This window comes from Nomascus leucogenys, chromosome 4 (assembly GCF_006542625.1).
Source record: "Nomascus leucogenys isolate Asia chromosome 4, Asia_NLE_v1, whole genome shotgun sequence".
Classification (NCBI taxonomy): domain Eukaryota; kingdom Metazoa; phylum Chordata; class Mammalia; order Primates; family Hylobatidae; genus Nomascus; species Nomascus leucogenys.
The window spans coordinates 112,846,530-112,865,404 of NC_044384.1; the positions used below are offsets into that span (position 1 = coordinate 112,846,530).

At 52.3% G+C, this 18,875-nt stretch overlaps 1 protein-coding gene across 10 annotated transcripts in view; it reads left to right on the forward strand.

The window, feature by feature from the left end:
- Positions 1 to 18,875, forward strand: part of SCN5A (sodium voltage-gated channel alpha subunit 5) — a 101,349-nt gene that overhangs the window by 1,030 nt on the left and 81,444 nt on the right. For 7 of the 10 annotated variants that reach the window (XM_030812108.1, XM_030812107.1, XM_030812110.1 and 4 more), the window contains exons 2-3: positions 15,298 to 15,622; positions 18,184 to 18,302. In XM_030812108.1, the coding sequence (XP_030667968.1) occupies positions 15,350 to 15,622; positions 18,184 to 18,302 (392 nt within the window). In that variant the 5' untranslated portion in view covers positions 15,298 to 15,349. Of the gene's footprint in view, positions 1 to 15,297; positions 15,623 to 18,183; positions 18,303 to 18,875 lie in introns of those variants that run through there. The other 3 variants (XM_030812103.1, XM_030812105.1, XM_030812109.1) reach the window with 1 other exon arrangement.

An 18,875-nucleotide genomic window follows, 5' to 3' on the forward strand; every position in this document is an offset into this window, starting at 1 on the left:
TGATGCTGGGGACAAGTCCCTGGCTGTAGGCCTGCCTTGCAAACACCTGTTGGAGAGCAGCGCACAGCCAGATCAGGACACCGTGGCTAAGATAGTGCAAGACTCACTCTTGTGCTCCTCAGTGCCTTCAGCCCAGCCCCAGGCCATGGGATCTATCTCCTCTTAAGGTCCTGGGCCTATGTTCCATTCCCAGGCATCTGCTCACCTCCTGCTGAGACCCCAGGTGTGTCTCCCAGTGAGCCTAGGCAGTATCATCCAGACAGGCAAACCAAATGACCCCCACCATGCCATGGCATCCCAAGCCCTCTCCCAGGTTCCCACCATCCTTCAGGATCTAGTGGGACCCTGAGCAGCAGAGGCCCCAGCTACTGGGGGCCCAGGCCCTTGCCACTGCCCTCAACTCCATCTCTTTGACCTCATCTCCACTCAGTTAGAATTGGGCAGGTGCATATGAATCGGTGGTAATGAGTGAAAGGTGGAATGAGGGTGGTCAGGCTGCTGTCGCAGGAGCATGGAGAGGGTGAGGTCAGGTGACAGCCAGGGTGTGGAACACAGATTCTATGTTACAGTGTCCAGCTCTGTGCTGAAAAGAGCCTCATTAAACTTTTAATCATGTCATCACCACCATATTGTACAAGTGGGGAAACTGAGGCCCAGAGGAGCTCAAGGACTTATTCAATGTCATCTAGAGAATCAGTGGATTGGGGGCACCACTCAGTGTGAAGACACCTTGAGATCTACTTTCTGTGGGGCAAATAAGCCTAGAACTGAGCCAGGAGGATCTGAGCAGAAGGGGAACCAGCCCTGGGGTGCCAAGAGCCAGCATTCAGCCCAACGTGGCATGGGCAGCTGCTGTGCTCCAAGGTGCTCGGCCCCCTCTCTGTGTGTTGATCAAAGCTCCTCTGGAAAAATTCTGGGATTGACTCACTCAGCATGAAGATTGGGCTTGGAGGACTGGTGGGAAGCACCAGAGACAGCTGGGGATGGGGGAACAGCGGAGGCTGGTGCCCAGGCAATCCAAAGAGAAGGGAGTCCTGAGGGCAGCCAGGGACAGTGGCAAATTGCAGTTTGTGTTCTGTTCAGAGGAGGCTGGCTTATGCTCACTCTTGGGAAGGTTATTGGAAGGGTGTGCAGTGATAGAAGTGTGTCCCCAGAGCCCACTCACAGGAGAGGTGGTTACCTTTGGCCAGAATAGTCAAGAATCTTATTCTAACAAAAATAACCTTCCACACTGGGTTTTGACGGGTGAATAGGAGTTTTCCAGGCAACGACAGTGCAGTCTAGCTGTCAGGACCAGTATGTACAAAAGCACAGAAAAGTGAAACAGCGCAATTATTAGTTGAGTGATTCATTGGGTCCCATGGTGTGAGGAAGAGAAGAGCGGAGTTAAAGCCAAGGTCACAGTCACGGGGGCCCTTGTGAGCTCTGCTCAGGAATTGGGAATTTATCCTCAGTAATGTTACTAAAAATAGCTAACATTCACTGAGTGCTTTCTGCAGGCCAGGCATGGCACTAAGCGCTTTATACGGTTAATCTCACTGAATCCTTGCATCAACCCTAGAGGTAGGGACCATCATAATGGCCATTTTGCAGGTGGTGAAACTGGTGGTCTAGAAAGGTTAAATAGTTGCACACCATCACATTTTCTAACTAGCAGAACTTGGGTTTGAGCCCAAGTGTCAATATCTGCTGTGTACTATACCACCTCCCCAGCTCAGACCACAGGTGCCATCCAAAGTCTTTCCATTGAAGGAGAGGTGACTGGCAGCTTACCACAGGTAATAGAACTTATGGTGTCCCATCTTCCTTCTCTGGCAAGTGACATGCTGCTCTCCCATTCCCCACCTCCAATGTCTCACTAAGTGAGGTGTGCTGCCCCCTGGCGCACCATGAGAAGAAGAATGGGCAAGTTAAATTTGGGTTGGCAAGCTTGATGAAGAGCAAAGGAAAAGTGACAGATGTTTCATGGTTCTGATTTGAACCTGTTGTACTTCCAGGGACAGATGCTGACATCCAGAAGGTAGTTGGAGGGAAGGGCCCAGGAAGGAAGTATGTTCAGGATGGAGATCTGGGCTAGAAATGGAAACTTGGAGTCTTCGGCAGAGGTTGGTCATTGGAGATGTGGCACTGAGTTAGATTGCCCAGCGAGAGTGCAGACCTGGGGTTCTCAATCCTGGTGACATTAGCATCACTTGGAAAGCTTTAAGTAAAAATACTTATGCTCAGGCTCCAGCCCTAGACATGCTAATTCATTTGACCCTGGGATGGGGCCTGGGCATCAGGAGTTTTGAAAGCACCCAGGTGATTCTAACGTGGTGTAGAGGGTAAGAAGGAAGGGGGTTGAGCCAGGAGCCCAGAAACACTCCAACCATCAAAGCAGAAGTCTGCAGAGAAGGCTGAGAAGGAGCAGCCAGAGAGGTAGGAGGAAAGCCAGGAGTAGGAGGCGCTGCAGAAGGCAAGGAGAGTGCCCCGCTCAGGGGGGAGGGTAAGTGCCCTGTTTCTTTCTGCTGAGAGACTTAAGGTACATTCTCAGAAGTTCATGGATAGATAGAAAAAGAATGAATAATTTAAAAAGAAGTGTCCATTAGATCGAGCCATGGTGAGGGTGCTGGTGACCTTGGTAGGAGAAACTCCACTCAGCGCCCGCAGAATGTAGTGCCCAGCACAGACAGGTTCTTGTTGAATGAATGAGTGAGTGACTTGGTGGGAATGGAAGCCAGTTTGGAGTGGGTTGAGAAGCGAGCTGGAGGTGAGGACGTGGAGACAGTATGTGTAGACAGCTCTTTCAAAGAGTTTGATGGTTGAAGAGGGAGGAGAGAGATAGAAGGGAGCTGGCGAGGGGTGGGGTCAGGGAGGGCTGTCGGGAGAGCCTGGAGTGGACACTGTGGGCATGCGTGTCCGTGCAGCACATCGCCGTGCAGGAGCCTGGGGGAAAGCCTTTCCCTCAGTGAGGGCTGCAGGTCTGTGAGTTAAGATCGTACCAGTGAAGTGTGTAGTGGTTACTATTTGTTCAGGGGGCAGTCGGGAAGGCCTGGGTAGAGGGAATAACTCTTTCTGTGAATCTCTGGGAGGGAGATTTTGATGGCAGGAAATGTGATTCGTGCTGAGGGTGGCAGGCAGAAAGGGAAGAAAGCCCTTGCTCTGCAGAGAGAAGGGTGTCCCAGAAAGCCGTATTTAGGGACAAGATGAAGTTGTCTAGGGCAGGTATCCAGGGTGATAGGATTGGGAGAAGGGAGCTGGAGTAAAAGCCCTGTGGCTAAATACGTGAAGAAGGCAGAGAGAGGAAAAAGCAGGGCCAGTGGGTAGCCTGTGGACAGAGGCTGGGCCCCGTGGGGAGCAGACCCACTACAGGGCTGGCCAGGGCTGCAGGGGAAGCCTGGGACGGGAGAGCCCCACAGCCTGCTGCCAGCCTAGGCTGCCCTGATGCAAGGGTCTGAGGCAGAGTTCATGCCTTTGGGCCATGGAAGGTTCTAGAAGGTGTACAAGCTATAACAATTGTTCTTATGAAGTTTACATAAAAGTAGGGAGATACCGTTAAACCAATCCATACAGAAGATAATTTGAGATAAGGGCTAGTGCTATGAAGGAAATACAACAGGACAATGTGATGGAGAGACATGGGGGTGACTCTAGACTGGCTGGGCAGGGAAAGCCCCTTGAAGGAGGAGACTGAACTGAGACCTGAATAACATGAAACAACCAAGCCCGAGGAGATCTAGGGAAAGAATGTTACAGAGGGAACTGCAAGTGCAAAGGCCCTGAGGCAGGGGCAAACTCTGTGGGTTGGAGCAGAGGGAATGGAGTGGGGATGGAGAGGTTCTGTGCCTCTGTTTCTGACCCACCCCTTCAGACTGCCCATTCGGCTATGCACAGCTTACACCACTCGCCTCAGGCTGGCAGCGGTTCCTGGGGATGAGACTATTTTTAGACACAACTCTCCTCTCCGTGGGCCTAGAACATACCGTGTCTTTTTAAGATGATCAATATGGAATGACGCTATTTATAGAGACCCCACGTCAATTCTCGGAGCCTGGGACCCCCAGTGTGGGGGAAGTCCCAGGACCAGGCTTTGTGGAGGTAGGCACCACCCCTGGCACAACACTGGAGCCATCTGACATCAATTCTTTAACACTTATCTTACCTTCTCCACCCTGCCTGCCGTCACTTGTCTTTCCTGAAGAGCCACAGCCATGGGCTGGGGAGCTTGGTACCCACAGCCTCCCCCTGCAACTTCATTTCCCCAAGGGGTACCTGGTGTGCCCCAAGCCCAACATAAAATTTAGTTGTGATTTGCGAAGCCAGAGTCTGATAGAACAGTTTCTCAACCTCTCTTGTCCATTCCTCACTCTTGTTTACTATTCTGGAGGGGCAGAAAAGGACAGTGAAAATTCTTAGGACCTCCTAGGTTCGCCTCAGAGGGCCAGGGAGAGATCCGCCCAGGACAGGAAGAATGCAAGGTTGAACTTAGGGGCTGAGCTTCCCTGGTGGGAGGTCAGTGTGGCCCAGAGCAGCCAGGGGAGACCGCCTGGAAGAGGTGGGACTGGTACCCCTCCACAGAGGATGCACAGAATTTGGAGAGGTGAGTGCTCAGATCCTGTGGCTGGGCCTGTTGTTGGGAGAGAATGTCTATGCGCTGAGGCTTCAGTTCTTTCTCTCCTCTTCAGTTTCTTCTTCTGTTTAAATCTCCTAGGGAGGCAGTGGAAAGTCATGTCCCCACAGAGGTATTAGCAGAGTGGAGGGATGGAGCTGCTCTCACAGCATCTGTGTGCACCCAGGAGGGTCCCTTGTCCACTCAGAAACCCCTGTCATCATCACCAAGGGCTTTCCCTGGCCCCCTAACAGCCCTGGGTGGCCGAGGCTGGTGCTGGCTGCCCCATAGGCTCCAGGTCACACGGGGAAGTGAGCAGAGCTCAGACAGGACTTCACCCTTGCCCTTGCCCAGGGAGCCCCCGTGGTTTCTGGGAATGGATTTTGAACAGGAGAGAGGCTTCTCCTGGCACCAGGAGAATGGTAAATGCCGTTCTGGTGGGTATTGATTCCTCGAAGGCCTGTGCGAGGCAAGAGGCCGCTTTCAAAGAGATGGCAGAGCAGAGAGAGGTAATCTGGCTTCAGGCACCACATCGGTTCTCAGGGTACTCAAGCTACATTAGCCATCCCCCTACACTCAGGCTAGGCTGGGAGGTACCCCAAATGGTCTAAGATGGGAGAAAAAATCAGACCATGGGTGGGACCAGCCCAGCCCAATCAGTGCACCCTGCCTGGCCATCAAAGCCCCAGTCTCACTGACCTGGGCCAAGTGCAGGAAAGTGGCCCAGACAAGCCCCTCAGAGCCAAGGTGCCCGCCCTTGGCTGCGCAGCTCTGCTGCCTCTGGGCATGCTCCTAGGAAGAACCCCAGCCCCGCATTCATTCTGTACTGAGCCCAGGGCTCCACTCAAGGGACACCAGCTGATGTGGGGTACAAGGAGGCTAAGGGCCAGAGGCCACCCACCCCAGCCTCTGTTCCTCATGTTCTGCTCATAGACGTGGTCGGAAGAAGACACGGGAGCTCAGTCAGCCATTTGCAGTGACAGCCTCACCACTGTGCTGGGTCAGATGCAGCACAGACTGCCAGTTAAATAAAGCGACAGCTAGTTGCCAACAAAACTGGAAACCCAAGGAAAGCCCCCACTTGTTTGCTGAGCCGAGGTGCCTATTAGATGTCTAATTGCTGAGCTTCTGTTTCAGGAAGTCTGAGGGAAGGAGAGAAAAAAACTCCCTAAGGATCCCTTGGGGCCTATAGTCCCCAGAGATAGCTGGACTTCAGGTCCCTTCCAGTCCTCTCCTTTTATGATCAAATTAAGGATGTGTCCCCAGATGGGTGACTTGTATTCACAGTGCATTACACAGGGAGCTTAGATCACACTCGCCAACAAATAAAAGGTAAAAATCTCAAACATCGTGTTGAGCAAAAACAGCCTGACACAAAAGAGCCCATAAGGTAGAATTCCATATGCATGAAGTTCTAGAATAGGCGAAACCAACCTAGGTGATAGAAATCAGAGCAGTTGACTGAAAGGAATAGTGGGACTTTCTGGGGTGAGGGGATGTTTACTGTCTTATTGGAGTGGCATTTACACAGGTGTATGCATTTATCAAAACTCATCCAACTGTATACCTAAAGCATTTTCTTGTGTTTAAAGAATACCTCAGTATGAAAGAATATTAAGAAAAAAAGGTTGCACATTTGGCTATAATACATCATGGACACTTTTGTGGCATAAATTTAGGCTGGTTGATTGGCTTATTTCCCTCTGGACACTAAGAGACCCTAGAGGTGGGCCTCCCAGGTTTCCATCTCTCTTGGTGCACACAGTAGGTGCCCCATAAATGCCTCAGTTGCCATGGCATCAGTGCACAGTTCCTCTGTGAAGCTTTTTCTCAGCTCAAGTATTGAGAAAAATGAGTTGGAAGGAATTGAGCTAGAAAGAGACTTAGAACGCTGATTGCTGTCTCAGGCACCTGTGTGCCATGAGGGTGTTTCCTGGGCCACATGTGGGCACCTTTCTGGCCTGATTATGTGTACCATGTGGGTTTACACAGAGATGGTCTGGGGCCTGGAGTGGAATGCCCCTGGGCGACCGAGCTGGCTCTCCAACTCTGGGTCTCTGTGGTTTCAGGGTATTAGACCATCCAGGTCCCCGCCCTGGAGACCCATGGCCAGGGGCAGTGCTGCCTTGGCTGACAGCAAAGTGCCACTCAGCATATTCTAGATCCCCTGTGGATGGACCTGGGCATGTGTAAAGGGGCTGACAAAGAAGACTTGGGCCTGGGGGAGGGGGGGGTGCCCTGTACCCTGTGGAGGGGGTACCTGAACGACCTGAGCCTTTTGCAGTTCCCCTGGCCTGGCACCCAGACACTGATGAACAGTCGATGGGTTGAATAAGCTGCTGCCAAGCCCCCAGCCCCCATCCTTACTGTGGGCAAGGGCTCTGAAGAAAAAAGCGGGGCCACCCGCCTTTCAGGGAAGAGAGTGGCTACCCCCAGGCCAGTTTGTCCTTGGGAGGTGGGCGAAATTCAGGGCTCAGGCCAAAGAGCCCACTCTTCCTCAGCTCCCACCTCTGGAGGGGGACCCGGTCTCAAGGACCCCCATTTCATTTCATCCCTGCCTGGGGAATCACTTCAGCAGAGCAGCAGAGCTAAAGCGGGTGGGGTTTTCCTGTCAGCTGAATTAGCCTCGGCTTCAGCCTGGGTGTTGGAATAAATGAGATGCAAATACATGTAAATGAGGGCATTCCCCAGCTTCAGGGTGGGTGTGTTCTCCTCCACCTCCGAGAGGGATGGGGATGATTCTGCAGGACTTAGCAAGATCGCTGGAGGTGGAGATTAAGAGTAGAGAAGGACAGGCTCCTCAGACTCTCCCATCTCCCCCAGAACTGGGCTCCAGACTGGACAGGGTTAATGCCTATGCAGCCTCAAAGGAGCGGAGCCTGTGGGGAGCTGGTTAGCTGAGGCCCCGTGCAAGGACGGACCAATGTGCCTTTGATCTGGGAGCAAGGACCTGAAAGCACAGGCCACCAGCACCAGCTGGCACCCCCACTGAGCCTTTGTCCAAGCTGTTAGCCCGGGAGAGCCGAGACTGTGCAGACAATTGCCTGGGCGGGAGGGATGGTCTGAAACTTACTGTCGATCCCTCCCACTTACATCCCCCACCATCCCAACCTGTGGCTTAAGCCTCCACAACCACCCACAGCCACTGCCAGAAACCAGGATGGCCACTTTCTGGTCTGTGGGGGACAATGCTCTTTCAATCCTTCCCTGCGACCCCAGCCCCCAGCCCCACCCCTAAAGCAGGTAGAAGTCTTCCCCACCCCCTGCCCCCGCCCGAGACAGAGTGTCGCTCTGTCACCCAAGCTGGAGTGCAGTGCAGTGGTGCAATCTCCACTCACTGCAACCTCCGCCTCCCGAGTTCAAGCAATTCTCCTGCCTCAGCCTCCTGGTAGCTGGGATTACAGGTGCCCGCCACCACGCCCAGCTAATTTTTTGTATTTTTAGTAGAGATGGGGTTTCACCATGTTGGCCAGGCTGGTCTCGAACTCCTGACCTCAGGTGATCCACCTGCCCCGGCCTCCCAAAGTGCTGGGATTACAGGCATGAGCCACTGCGCCCGGCCTCAGGTAGAATTTTTTAAGGGCTTAGGGCCTGGTGGCTGGAACTTGATGTCAGTGCCATCCAACAGAAATATAATATGAGTCACAAATGCAAGTCACATATGCAATTTTAAATTTTCTAGCAGCCATATTTTTTAAACTAAAAAAAAGTGAAATTAACTTGAACACATTTAATCCAGTATAACACTATCAAATATTATTTTTAACTTGTAATCAGTATTAAAAGTTATTAACGAAATAGTCAACCTTCCTTATTGTACTAAGCCTGCAAAATGAATGTGACTTTACAATAGCACAACTCAGTCCACAGTAGCCACATTCCAAGCACTTGGTCGCCACATGCGGTGAATGAGTGACCACTCTGTTGTTGGACAGTGCTTGAGCTGGAGAGAAAAACTGCTGGGGAATCGGTTCTGCCAGGAAAACTGCTGACTCTTCGGGCATGGGCAGAAATAGGCTAGGTCTCCCTGGGAGCATCTGGGCTGCATAGAGGGAGAACCAGGCTCAGATGAGGCTGACAGGGCTGACTCTTAGCCTTGAAGTGGGGGTCACAGACACAGTCCAGACAGATGGGCCATAGGCAAGCCATGAGCCTTTATCCCACTCTCTGCACGTAGAGGTAGGAGGCAATGTGGTGCAATGGGTAGGCTCACAGGCCTGGCTTCAGACAGACTGGGGCTCACTTCATCTCTCCTAGAGTCAGATTTCCCATCTGTAAAGCGAGGCTAATAAGCCCCGTCTTCCTAGGATTGTTGCAAGGATGAAGTAAGGTGATCCACGAACAGCACTAAGTGCAGTGCAGGGCACAGAATGAGCATGTGATGCTGCTGGGGTGGCCCTTGGTCCAGTGCCTGGGGTTGGAAAAACTGAGGTCTAGAAAAGGGACTAAGTCACAGTGTGAGTGTGTATCCAGGCAATAGGAAGGTTAATCTCACACTCCCTCATTCTTTCATTCCTTCATTCACCAGTCCCTGCTTTGGGAGACCAGGACAAAAATCCAGGGGAGAGGCAGGGATGCAAGTAAACTAGTCCATCCTGTGCTGAAGTAAGGATGGGAATTCAAGTGTGCCAGGAATACAGAGAGGAGGGAAAGAGCCAGCCCAGGCAAAGAGGGCTGGTGTGGGCAACAAGGAGGCCTTCTGAGCTTGATCTCTCATAAGAATAATAATAACAATAACCACAAGAGCAACTAAATTCATTTGGCACTTTCTGTGTGCCAAGCATGTACAAATATCAATACATTTATGTTTCACAGCAGCCCTGTGAAATAGATATTATTATTAACCCCATTTTATGAATGGGAAAACTGAGGTAGGGAAACATCAATCAATTAATCTGCCCAAAGACACAAGACAAATGCGTGGCCAGGGCCCAGATTCACTCAGGTGAGCTGGCTTCCAAGCACAGCCCTAACCACTTCCTTATCCCTAGGAACAGGAAATCTTCAAGAGCGCGAGGTGGGAGGCCAGAGGGGGAGGCAGAGGTGGATGCAAGGCCTGGTTCTCTGGCTCAGGGCATTTCCTCATTGCCAATGTCGGCAAGTCTGGGTGAATTTCCTTGCCAGCCACCACAGACTCTCTTTACTGATGACTCTTCCTCATCTCCCTCATTATCTGTTGTTGATTTGGGATCCATCACTTTGGGAAGAAAAGTATTCTGTGTAGTCATTTTTAGGACCATGTACACAATGGGTGCTGATTAAATGTTCACTGAATCATTCAATTAATAAAATGAGTCTGTGAGGTGTTGATGGGTTGACATGTTCTCAAGGAAAAAATGCAGTTGCCTTACAAGCAGGGCTAGAAGTTCTGATGGGCGACTCCAGGCAAGGAAACCTGGAGTGAGCGAGGTTCCTAGCTGTTATCTCCACATTTGGGGGCCTGTGGATGACTGGGGTGAAGTTACAGCTTGTCAAGCTACATCTAGTCCCATTCTCCTGTCCGTGGTGTTGCCAGGCCAGGAGCACCCAGACTCGTCTTTGGAGGGAGTCCCGTCAGCCAGGGTAGAGAGCAGGGGCCCTGTGCTCATCTGTGGAGTATGATCAGAGTGTGATCAGGGAGTCCTGACCTCCACCTGTGGGGAGTGAGCTCCTGTTTTGAGGGCACCCACACCCTTTTCCTGAGCCTCTTCTTTAGCACTGAGGGGCAGGCAGAAGGGGAGTGCCCTGTGGCCGGGCAAAGCTGCACTGTATTCTGAGGTTGGTGAGACTGCAAACCCTAGGTGCTGGGTGCTCCAGCCCGAGGTCACCCCAACTGCAGGGAAGGAGAGAGGAGCACAGAGTGGAGGAAGCCCACAGAGATTTTCTAGGAAGCCTGGGAACCACTTCCACACAATGCTTTGCATAAATTTACATGGCAAAGCATATTCTTTGCATGCGGTGTTCCAGAGGCTCCGATTCCAAGGAGACCAAAATGCCAGACGTGACTCAGGAGGTTGAAGTGTGCCTTCCTTTGCGATCAGGGAGGGGAGTGAGTAGGGAGGGGCTACAAGGAGAGGGGAGGCTCCCCAGGGTGACCTGATTTGTCCAGGACTAGGGGGTATCCCAAGGTGCAAAAATTTTACTGCCAAAATGAGGAAAGTCCCATGTAAACCGGGACAGAGGAGTTCCCCCCACATCCATCTCCCGCCTCAGACAGTGCCTACAGCTGCACTCTACCTGCCTAGCTATTGTGGCCTGTCATAGCAGTGTCACCATTGCTGATTGAGCACCAGCTGTGTGCCTTTGCATTCAGAAAACCCTCCTTCAGGAAAGCCAGTTGAGAAAACAGTGCAGGGGGATCTAGTTTCTGGTGTCAAAAGTTAGTGTTCTCCTTGTGCAACATCTCTACCTTGATGTGAATACACATACTACGGGGCCTGTCAGTAACCAGCAGAGGCCAGGAAGGAGCCAGAGCTGGGTGACGGGGCACAGAGGAAGGAGTCAATGTGGGTGGGTGGGTGGGCAGTCAGAAGAGGTGTCCTAGAGGAGGTAGAGTGGGGAGGAGAGCAGGAGGTGACTCTGGCATCACTCAGGGAACACAGAATGTTGGAGAATGTCTAAATCTAGGAGCAGGGGGCTGCATGTGTGGGATAGAAGGAAAGAGGGAGGCACTGCCATGGTCCAAGCAGGGGCAAGGAGGCCTGTCCCAGGGCAGTGATGTTGGGTGAGGGTTGGGAACTTGTGGCCAGTGCCAGAAGAAAGGGTGTCAGGAGGAGCCAGTCTGGAAAGGAAGATTCACAGTCTGCTCCCATCATGAGCTCTCAGGAGCCTTCTGGATGCAGGGAGGGATGCATCCAGTTCCAGAAGCTGATGAACCTGGGGCAGGATGGAGTTGGGGGCTCTAGAGTGAAGCCCAAAGGACAGGGAAGCCTGGCCCCAGAAGAGTGCATAGCCGGATGGAGTGGTCCCAGCCTGATAAGCTGCGGTAGGACTGGTGCAGATGGCCAAGCTGATGCAGATGGAGCAGCTGTCCTGGGGGGGTGGAGAATCATGAGGTGCCGGCAGCTAGGGTATGAGCGACTGTGGTCTTACAGTCAAGCCAGGTCCAGCCTCCCCAAACTCTGGGGCTATGTGAGACCAAGACCAGGGGCCCCTGCTTACCTATCTTCCCCTACAACCTTCCACAGCCAGGGGATGGGTTCTGAAATCTGCAGACCTGACATCCTAGGCCTGAGGGGTGTGGCTGAACCTGAGCCCAGAGCATCCTCAGACCACTCCTGAGCCCTCCTCACCCTGGCAGCACCAGAAACCCTGCAGCCGGGACTCAGCCAGGCTTGGCCACAGCAGGGCGTGGGCCCTGAGCTGCTAAAGGAAGGGCAGGGCCAGAGCCAGGTGCAGGTGGTGGGAGAACAAGGGAGAAAGCGGATCCCACCCGCCCACCAGGAGCCGCCTGGGGGCCCCAGAGACAAAGGACACTCTTGGTAGGTTTACTTTGGAACATGAGGCTGCCCGGCTGCTGCAGCAGAGAGCTTCATCTGGAATCTGGTTTCAGCAGCTCCCCTGGGCAGACAATACCCCTCCCAGGCCAGGGCCCTGAGCGAAGGGATGCTCTACTGGAGGCCAGCTGGGATAGGATACTTCTTAGGACCTAGGGCTTCTTCACCAGGCCTTGGATGGAGCAGATTGGAGAGGGTATGGGAGTACTTGGACATAGGACATCTGCCTCTCTGGTCTTTGTCCATCCCACAGGGCCACTGCAAGACTCAAAATGGAATTTCTCAGGTCCAAGGTTGGGGCAGACTGGGGTCCCAGTCCACACCCAGAAATTACACAAAGTCCAGGTAAGTCAGAGCCAGAGGCCAGGGGAGTGGCTGAAACCACTCACGGTAAGAGCATTATAGAATCCCAGAAAGTACTTGGAGGCTCGCCTCATCCTTCTTTACAGATGAGGAGCTGAGGTGCAGAGGAGGGGACCCCAGGGTCAGCACCTGAGCAAGGACCAAGCCAGGGTTTTAACCTTTCTCTACCAGTTGAGCGAAGCCCATCTCAGAAGCACATATTTTGAGACAAAATAAAACACATAGGATTAAAAAGGAAACCAGCTATATTGAAATACAGCTATCGGAACACAGAAACCAATTTTTGATAGAGTAGTATATGTCTTTATTCATGTTTTAAATATTAAGATCTAGCAGCAAATCTAAGTGCTATAATTTTAAAGTCGTGATGAGTATTAATGTTATTTAAGAGGCCAGCAGCAACTGTAACACGACAGGCAAATATCTGCAGTTTCTTTTGGTCACAATTTCTGCTTTGTTGCCTACATTCACAATTGAAGGAACTGCTAAATTTGAATTAGAGGTTAATGAGAAGGAGATGCGATTTCTCCCCTAAATCTCTCCACCACCCCTTCACGGAGTCTGTTAAGAAGGGCCCCTGAACTATTCATACATAGACAGGCAAAACTAGTCTATGCCATTAGCAGCGAGGAGAGTGGTTCCCTGGGCAAAGGAGGGTTAAATACTCCTTGTGACTGGAGGGCAGCCTAAGTCTGAGAGACTGGGAGCATTTTATCTCTCTGTCTGGGTGCTCGTTACCAGATGTGTTCTGTTTGTGGAAATTCTTCCATCTGTACACTTATGTGCATGTAACTGTATGAATCCTTTATTTAATACAAATTAAAAACACACCTTTACTAGAACAGACGTATGTGCAGGTGTAAGTTTGCACCCGCACACGCACACTCTGTCTCTCTCACACACACACACACCCTTGCCAGTGTGTACCAGTGAGCCTCTGCAGATCCATGGGCGTGCATGTGTCCCCACAACCCTTGCAGGCATATGGACACAGATGGATACAGTGAGACAGAGAACACTATTTTTAGGAAGTAAGTCCAAGCAAAAGAGGTGGCTTCCCAATTTATGGAACTGATTGCTCACAGTGGAGAGGGTTGCCCTGTAAGAAGCTGCTGTCATCCAGACTGTTTTTTTTTTTAATTTTTAAAATAAAAAGACAAATGAGTCTTATTGTTTCTGTAAAAATAATGCAAGCTCATTTTAAAGAATTCAAGCAATGAAGATAAGTATAAAGAAAATGGTTTAAAATTACCCAAATTTCCAAGAGCTAAGAAAAAGAAGTCCTCACTCACATGCATTGATGAGTGTTACAGATGTCTGTCTGTTCACTCAAAGATGGAAGGGAGACAGGGAAATGCTTTTGTAGAGTGGAAACCTACTCCCTCACCTGCTATTTTTAACAAAGATGTTCCTTTAACTTTACTTGAATGAAACAAGAAAAAGACACAGAGTGGCTCTTAACGTGCGGGTCCTGGGACCTCTGTCCTGCCTCCCTTCACAAATTTCAATCCATGCTTCCCCAGGGACGAGAGGTGCCCTTCTGAGTCCTGAATGTGTTGTGTTTGCTCACTATTTACCTGTCTTTTGGCCAGGTGCCTGCTTCACAGCAATCCAGGGTTCAGGGCTGTGGCCCCAAAGTCCAGGCCGTTTGCCGGCCATGTGCAGGGGTTGGTACGGCAGCAGCTCGTTGGGGTCATCAGTGACGTGTTTTGCAGAAGTAAGATCAAGGCAAAGCTGACCCTCGTGAGGGAAAAGGATTCTGTTCTGGCAGAGATGTCCAACAGGTGTCCACCGTGCCCTCTTGAACGGGTGCCCACCATTCCCTGGTTTGATGTGGTCATTAGCGATGCAGCCTCCCGGCTTGGTGTCACAGTCAGGAGCTGCTCCGACCACATCCTGTTTTGGTGGGGCAGTTGGGACGCATTCTTCTGCCTCGGTGTCATAGGCAGAGTGTGTTCACATCAGGTTCTGGACTGTTTGAGGCCACCAGGGGCCACATTCTCCCGGTTTGGCGTCACATGCCTGTGCTGGCTGGATGTCCTCGCTGATGAGTGGTGGCCGTTTTCCGGTTCTGCTGTCACTTGGGATCAGCATTCATTTGTTCACATTTGGGAGGAGGGGAGCAAGGAGCAGTGTGAGGAGCCAGAGATACTCCATCAGCTCTTCCCATTTTTCTTTTTGCAGTATGATTCAATTTATTGCTAGAATTTTATTTGGTTATTACAAAATCTGTAAGCATGTATGTATTTTTAAAGGGGATGGGGGAGATGGAAGGCAGAGTTATCTTCGGGTTACCTAAAGTGCCAGGCTAATTTTGACCTTTCCAAGGAAGGGAAATAGCTCAGATGGGCAAGGGAGGCATTGCCCACTTTTTGAGCCAGATTGTTTCAGAAGGTTTCTGCACCCTGGGGATTTCCTTGGGAGCCTCTCTGCAGGGGCTCCACCACAGCTGTGTACACTAGGGTGCCAACATCTGGATGACAACTCCAAGCTGAGAAATGTCTCAAGTGATGACAGTTAAGAAACCAAAAGATGCAAGTGTTTCCTGTTGTGTGTGGAATGGGGCAAAAAGAAGGTGCTTGGATGACACAGTCACCCTTGCCTGCTTGAATTCAGACATGCTTGTTAGGAGGGGAAAGGGGAGGTGACCCTGCTGCCTGTCTACATGCGTGTCCCGTAGCCTGGGGGGCTTTGGGTTTACCCAGGCCAGTGTTGCCCAGGTGTGCCTGTGGAGTTGTTGGCATCCTGGGGTCTGGAGCCTGTCTGCAAATGGTGTCCCTCCCTCCACCAGCACAGGCACCCCCAGGAGGTCTGCCCACCCTGCCCTCTGTCCCTGGGCATAGCATCAGGCCCATTGTCTGTGTCTTCCAGCTTCCCCACAGGCAACGTGAGGAAAGCCTGTGCCCAGAAGCAGGATGAGAAGATGGCAAACTTCCTATTACCTCGGGGCACCAGCAGCTTCCGCAGGTTCACACGGGAGTCCCTGGCAGCCATCGAGAAGCGCATGGCGGAGAAGCAAGCCCGCGGCTCAACCACCTTGCAGGAGAGCCGAGAGGGGCTGCCCGAGGAGGAGGCTCCCCGGCCCCAGCTGGACCTGCAGGCCTCCAAAAAGCTGCCAGATCTCTATGGCAATCCACCCCGAGAGCTCATCGGAGAGCCCCTGGAGGACCTGGACCCCTTCTATAGCACCCAAAAGGTGACTACCACCCACCTCCAGCCCTGCCTACCCTTCTGTGCAACTCCCTTGTCAATGGAGCAGAGGGGGAAGAGGGCCTGGCCTCCATATGGGGCTCTGTTTAGGGTGGCTCATCAGGCTTTGGGGGAATGAGTCACTGGTGATCTATATTCCAATCACCTTGATTTTGGAATTCTGGAATAAAAACAGGAATTATGCAGCCTGAGATGCTGGTTTGGTGTAAGGAAGAAGAGAGGGTAGCCTCAGGGAAAACATGCCTCCTATGACTACCTTCTTTGGGAATTACGTGTGGTTAGATTTTCACCCCTGAAGGACTCCTCCCCGTTGTGTGGTGTGTGTGTGAATTGGAGTCAAGCCCTGAGTTCTGGCCTCCGTTTGGGCCCTGCCTGAGTTTGGGCCACAGAGCATAGCATGTGGTCCTTTCTCCTTAATGGGGACAGCATATAGTCCCCACACCCACGAACTATGCATGGCTATGCTGGCTAGCTCAGGCCATGGCCACTGCAGCAGTTCCCTGAGCTTTGAGGGCTGGCAATGGGACCAAGAAGGCCAGTGGAAAGTCTGAGAGGGATGGAGAGGGCAGTGATCACTGGGGGATTTTTGGGGGAGGGTGGCGCGTGATGTTCTGCCATTGTCCCTTCTGATCATAGGGAAGGGAAGTGGCTTTTGTCCACTAGGGCAAGGAGACTCAGGCTTCCTCCTAGCATGGCTCCGACCCAAGAGGTAACTGCCCCTGTCAGAGTCCCCTGCCCTGGCCTCCCTCCTCCGGATCTCAGGCCCATTTGTGCCCCATCCCTGCACCCCACTACACACAGAGCTCTCGCAGAGGCTTGGTCTCCAAGCTACCCACACTTCTGGGCCTTACTTCCACAGGAAGGTGGATTGAATTTGGGGAAGGTCTTTTTCCCAGAAGGCTGAGTATGAGGAAGACAGTGGCCAGGCACAGTACTGCAGTCAGCACCAGGCTGAGGAAGCTCATAGGGGTCAGACAGGGCTGGTGTGGCCAATGCAAGAATGTGACTACAAGGGTGTGTGACTGTGGTTTAAGACCAAGAGCCTGGGGATGAGCCTGGGGCGTGTCTTTGGGTGTGCATGCATGCATTGGATGTGTGAGTGGTTGTGCATATGAAGTAAAAGCCCACCCAGTCCACATAAACAGGTGGGGGAGGAGGCCTCGAACTTGGTCCTACTCCCAAGCCCCCAGCTGAACTTTCCCTTGGTTCAAGTGACTCCAGTGGAGTCCAGGCCAGGTTGGGGCCACAGCTGGAGACAGAATGAGGCTGGAAGGTGGGCTTAGTCAAGGTGGGCCGGCCTAGGTCATGGTTGGTCAGAGATGGAAGTAGGAATTGGGGTTGGGGTTAAGGCCACAGCTGGTAGTGAGTCAAGCTTATGGGGAGAGGATGAGTGGCGATTAGGCTGAAGTTAGCTGGGACAGGCAGGCTCCACGGCAGGTGGACCCGACTGAGGTTGAGGTCAAGACTGGACTGGGCTCTTGGGGGCTGGTGGCAGCTGAGCCTGTGAGAGGTCAGGGACACCATCTCTTCTGTCCTTGGGTCTGGGAATGCTTGAACAGCAGCTCCAGGGATGATTCCGGCCTCTCACTTTCTGTTTCCACTTGTTGGTCCCTGGCCACGCTGCCTGCAGCCCCACAAGGCAATGGAGGCACCACAACAGAACTTTTGGTCCTAATCTATCCGGTCAGCTTGTCTCCCCAGACCAGATTGGGTAGAACCTTGTCCCACCAGCTCATTCAGCAGACCAGTGGACTCACTGCCTCGCCCATGGGTGGAGGTGAGGGAGGTCTCAGGGGAATGTCAGGTTGTGACACCGGGGCAGGTGGGGAGGCACTGCTGTCCTCAAGGGCTGCTTGGGCACCTGATGTGCATGTGTCTTGGCATTCAGCTCTCGTTGTCTGCCCCTGTGCCCCATTGTGCTGTGTAGAAAGGATCTTCCAGAAGTTCAGGGAGGGGTTGCACTGCACTGTTCGTGATCCTCTGGAGGGAGGCTGTGGGCTGTGTCCTGTGGGATGGGGCTGACATTTGTCCTGGACTCCAGGAGACAGGGTCCCAAGAAAAGCTCTCTCGGGATACTGCTTCTGCATTTTCGTTTTCCCTTCTCACTCGTAAGTCCTCCCTGCTGACCCAGCTTCCTTATCGCGCCCTCCCTCCCAGTGGGCATGGCAGGGACCCCATGCAGGGTGAGGAGGGGTCAGCTAAGGGAGAAGGGGAGGGAGGAGGCATTCCCAGGTCTGCTGAGCCTCTGCTGTGACAACAGCTGGAAAAGGACTGTAAAAGCTCCCTTCTTTTTGTGACTATAATTTTGAAACTAAATCTCAACCAACCTGACATTCCCCTGAGACCTCCCTCACCTCCACCCATGGGCAAGGCAGTGAGTCCACTGACCTGCCAAATGTGCTGGCAGCCTCCCTTCCCCCTCTCCTCCCTCAGCCCCTCTCCTCCTCTTCCCACCCCACCCCTCAGCCACAGTCCAAGGGCTCTGATCCAAAAGCTGCCCCTAAAAGCCTTTCTACACAAGGGCCTAATGCTACTGTCTGTCCCCAGACTTTCATCGTACTGAATAAAGGCAAGACCATCTTCCGGTTCAGTGCCACCAACGCCTTGTATGTCCTCAGTCCCTTCCACCCCATCCGGAGAGCGGCTGTGAAGATTCTGGTTCACTCATATCCTTTGCAGTTAATACCTGCTGAGTACCCCCTGGGGGCCCACACTGGGGATGTGCACAGGGTGCTGCCCCCACCCCACCTCCATTCTAGTTTAGGAGTGAGAGTGGTGCTGATTCCCTGCTGGTCCTAAGAAAAACGCATGGTCATGACCTGCAAGCTGGTTGGAAATGAAGAACCTCTGACCCTCCTCCAGACCTGCTAAGTCAGCATCTGCATTTTCATTTGATCCCCAGGGGATTCTTGGGCACATGAAAGTTTGAGAAACTCTCTTCTGATTCTTCAGGAGAACATTCTAGAAGCTAAGCTACTGAGGATCCTAGAAGAAATGACATCTGTCAGGCTCTGATATTGGCTCCAAATGTCCCTTCCCACCACACCCCCTTGATCCGTCCTCCTCCCCACCCACTTGCAGGGACCTTCAAGCAGGTCACCAGAACTCAGCCGAGGAAAAACCATTTCCCAATAAAGAGGCCTCCAGTTTATTCACATGTGGGCATCTTTTGAGGGAGGCAGCACTTGCTTTTTGATTAGGCGTTGACAAAATGTCTGCAGTTTCAGAGTATCTCAAAG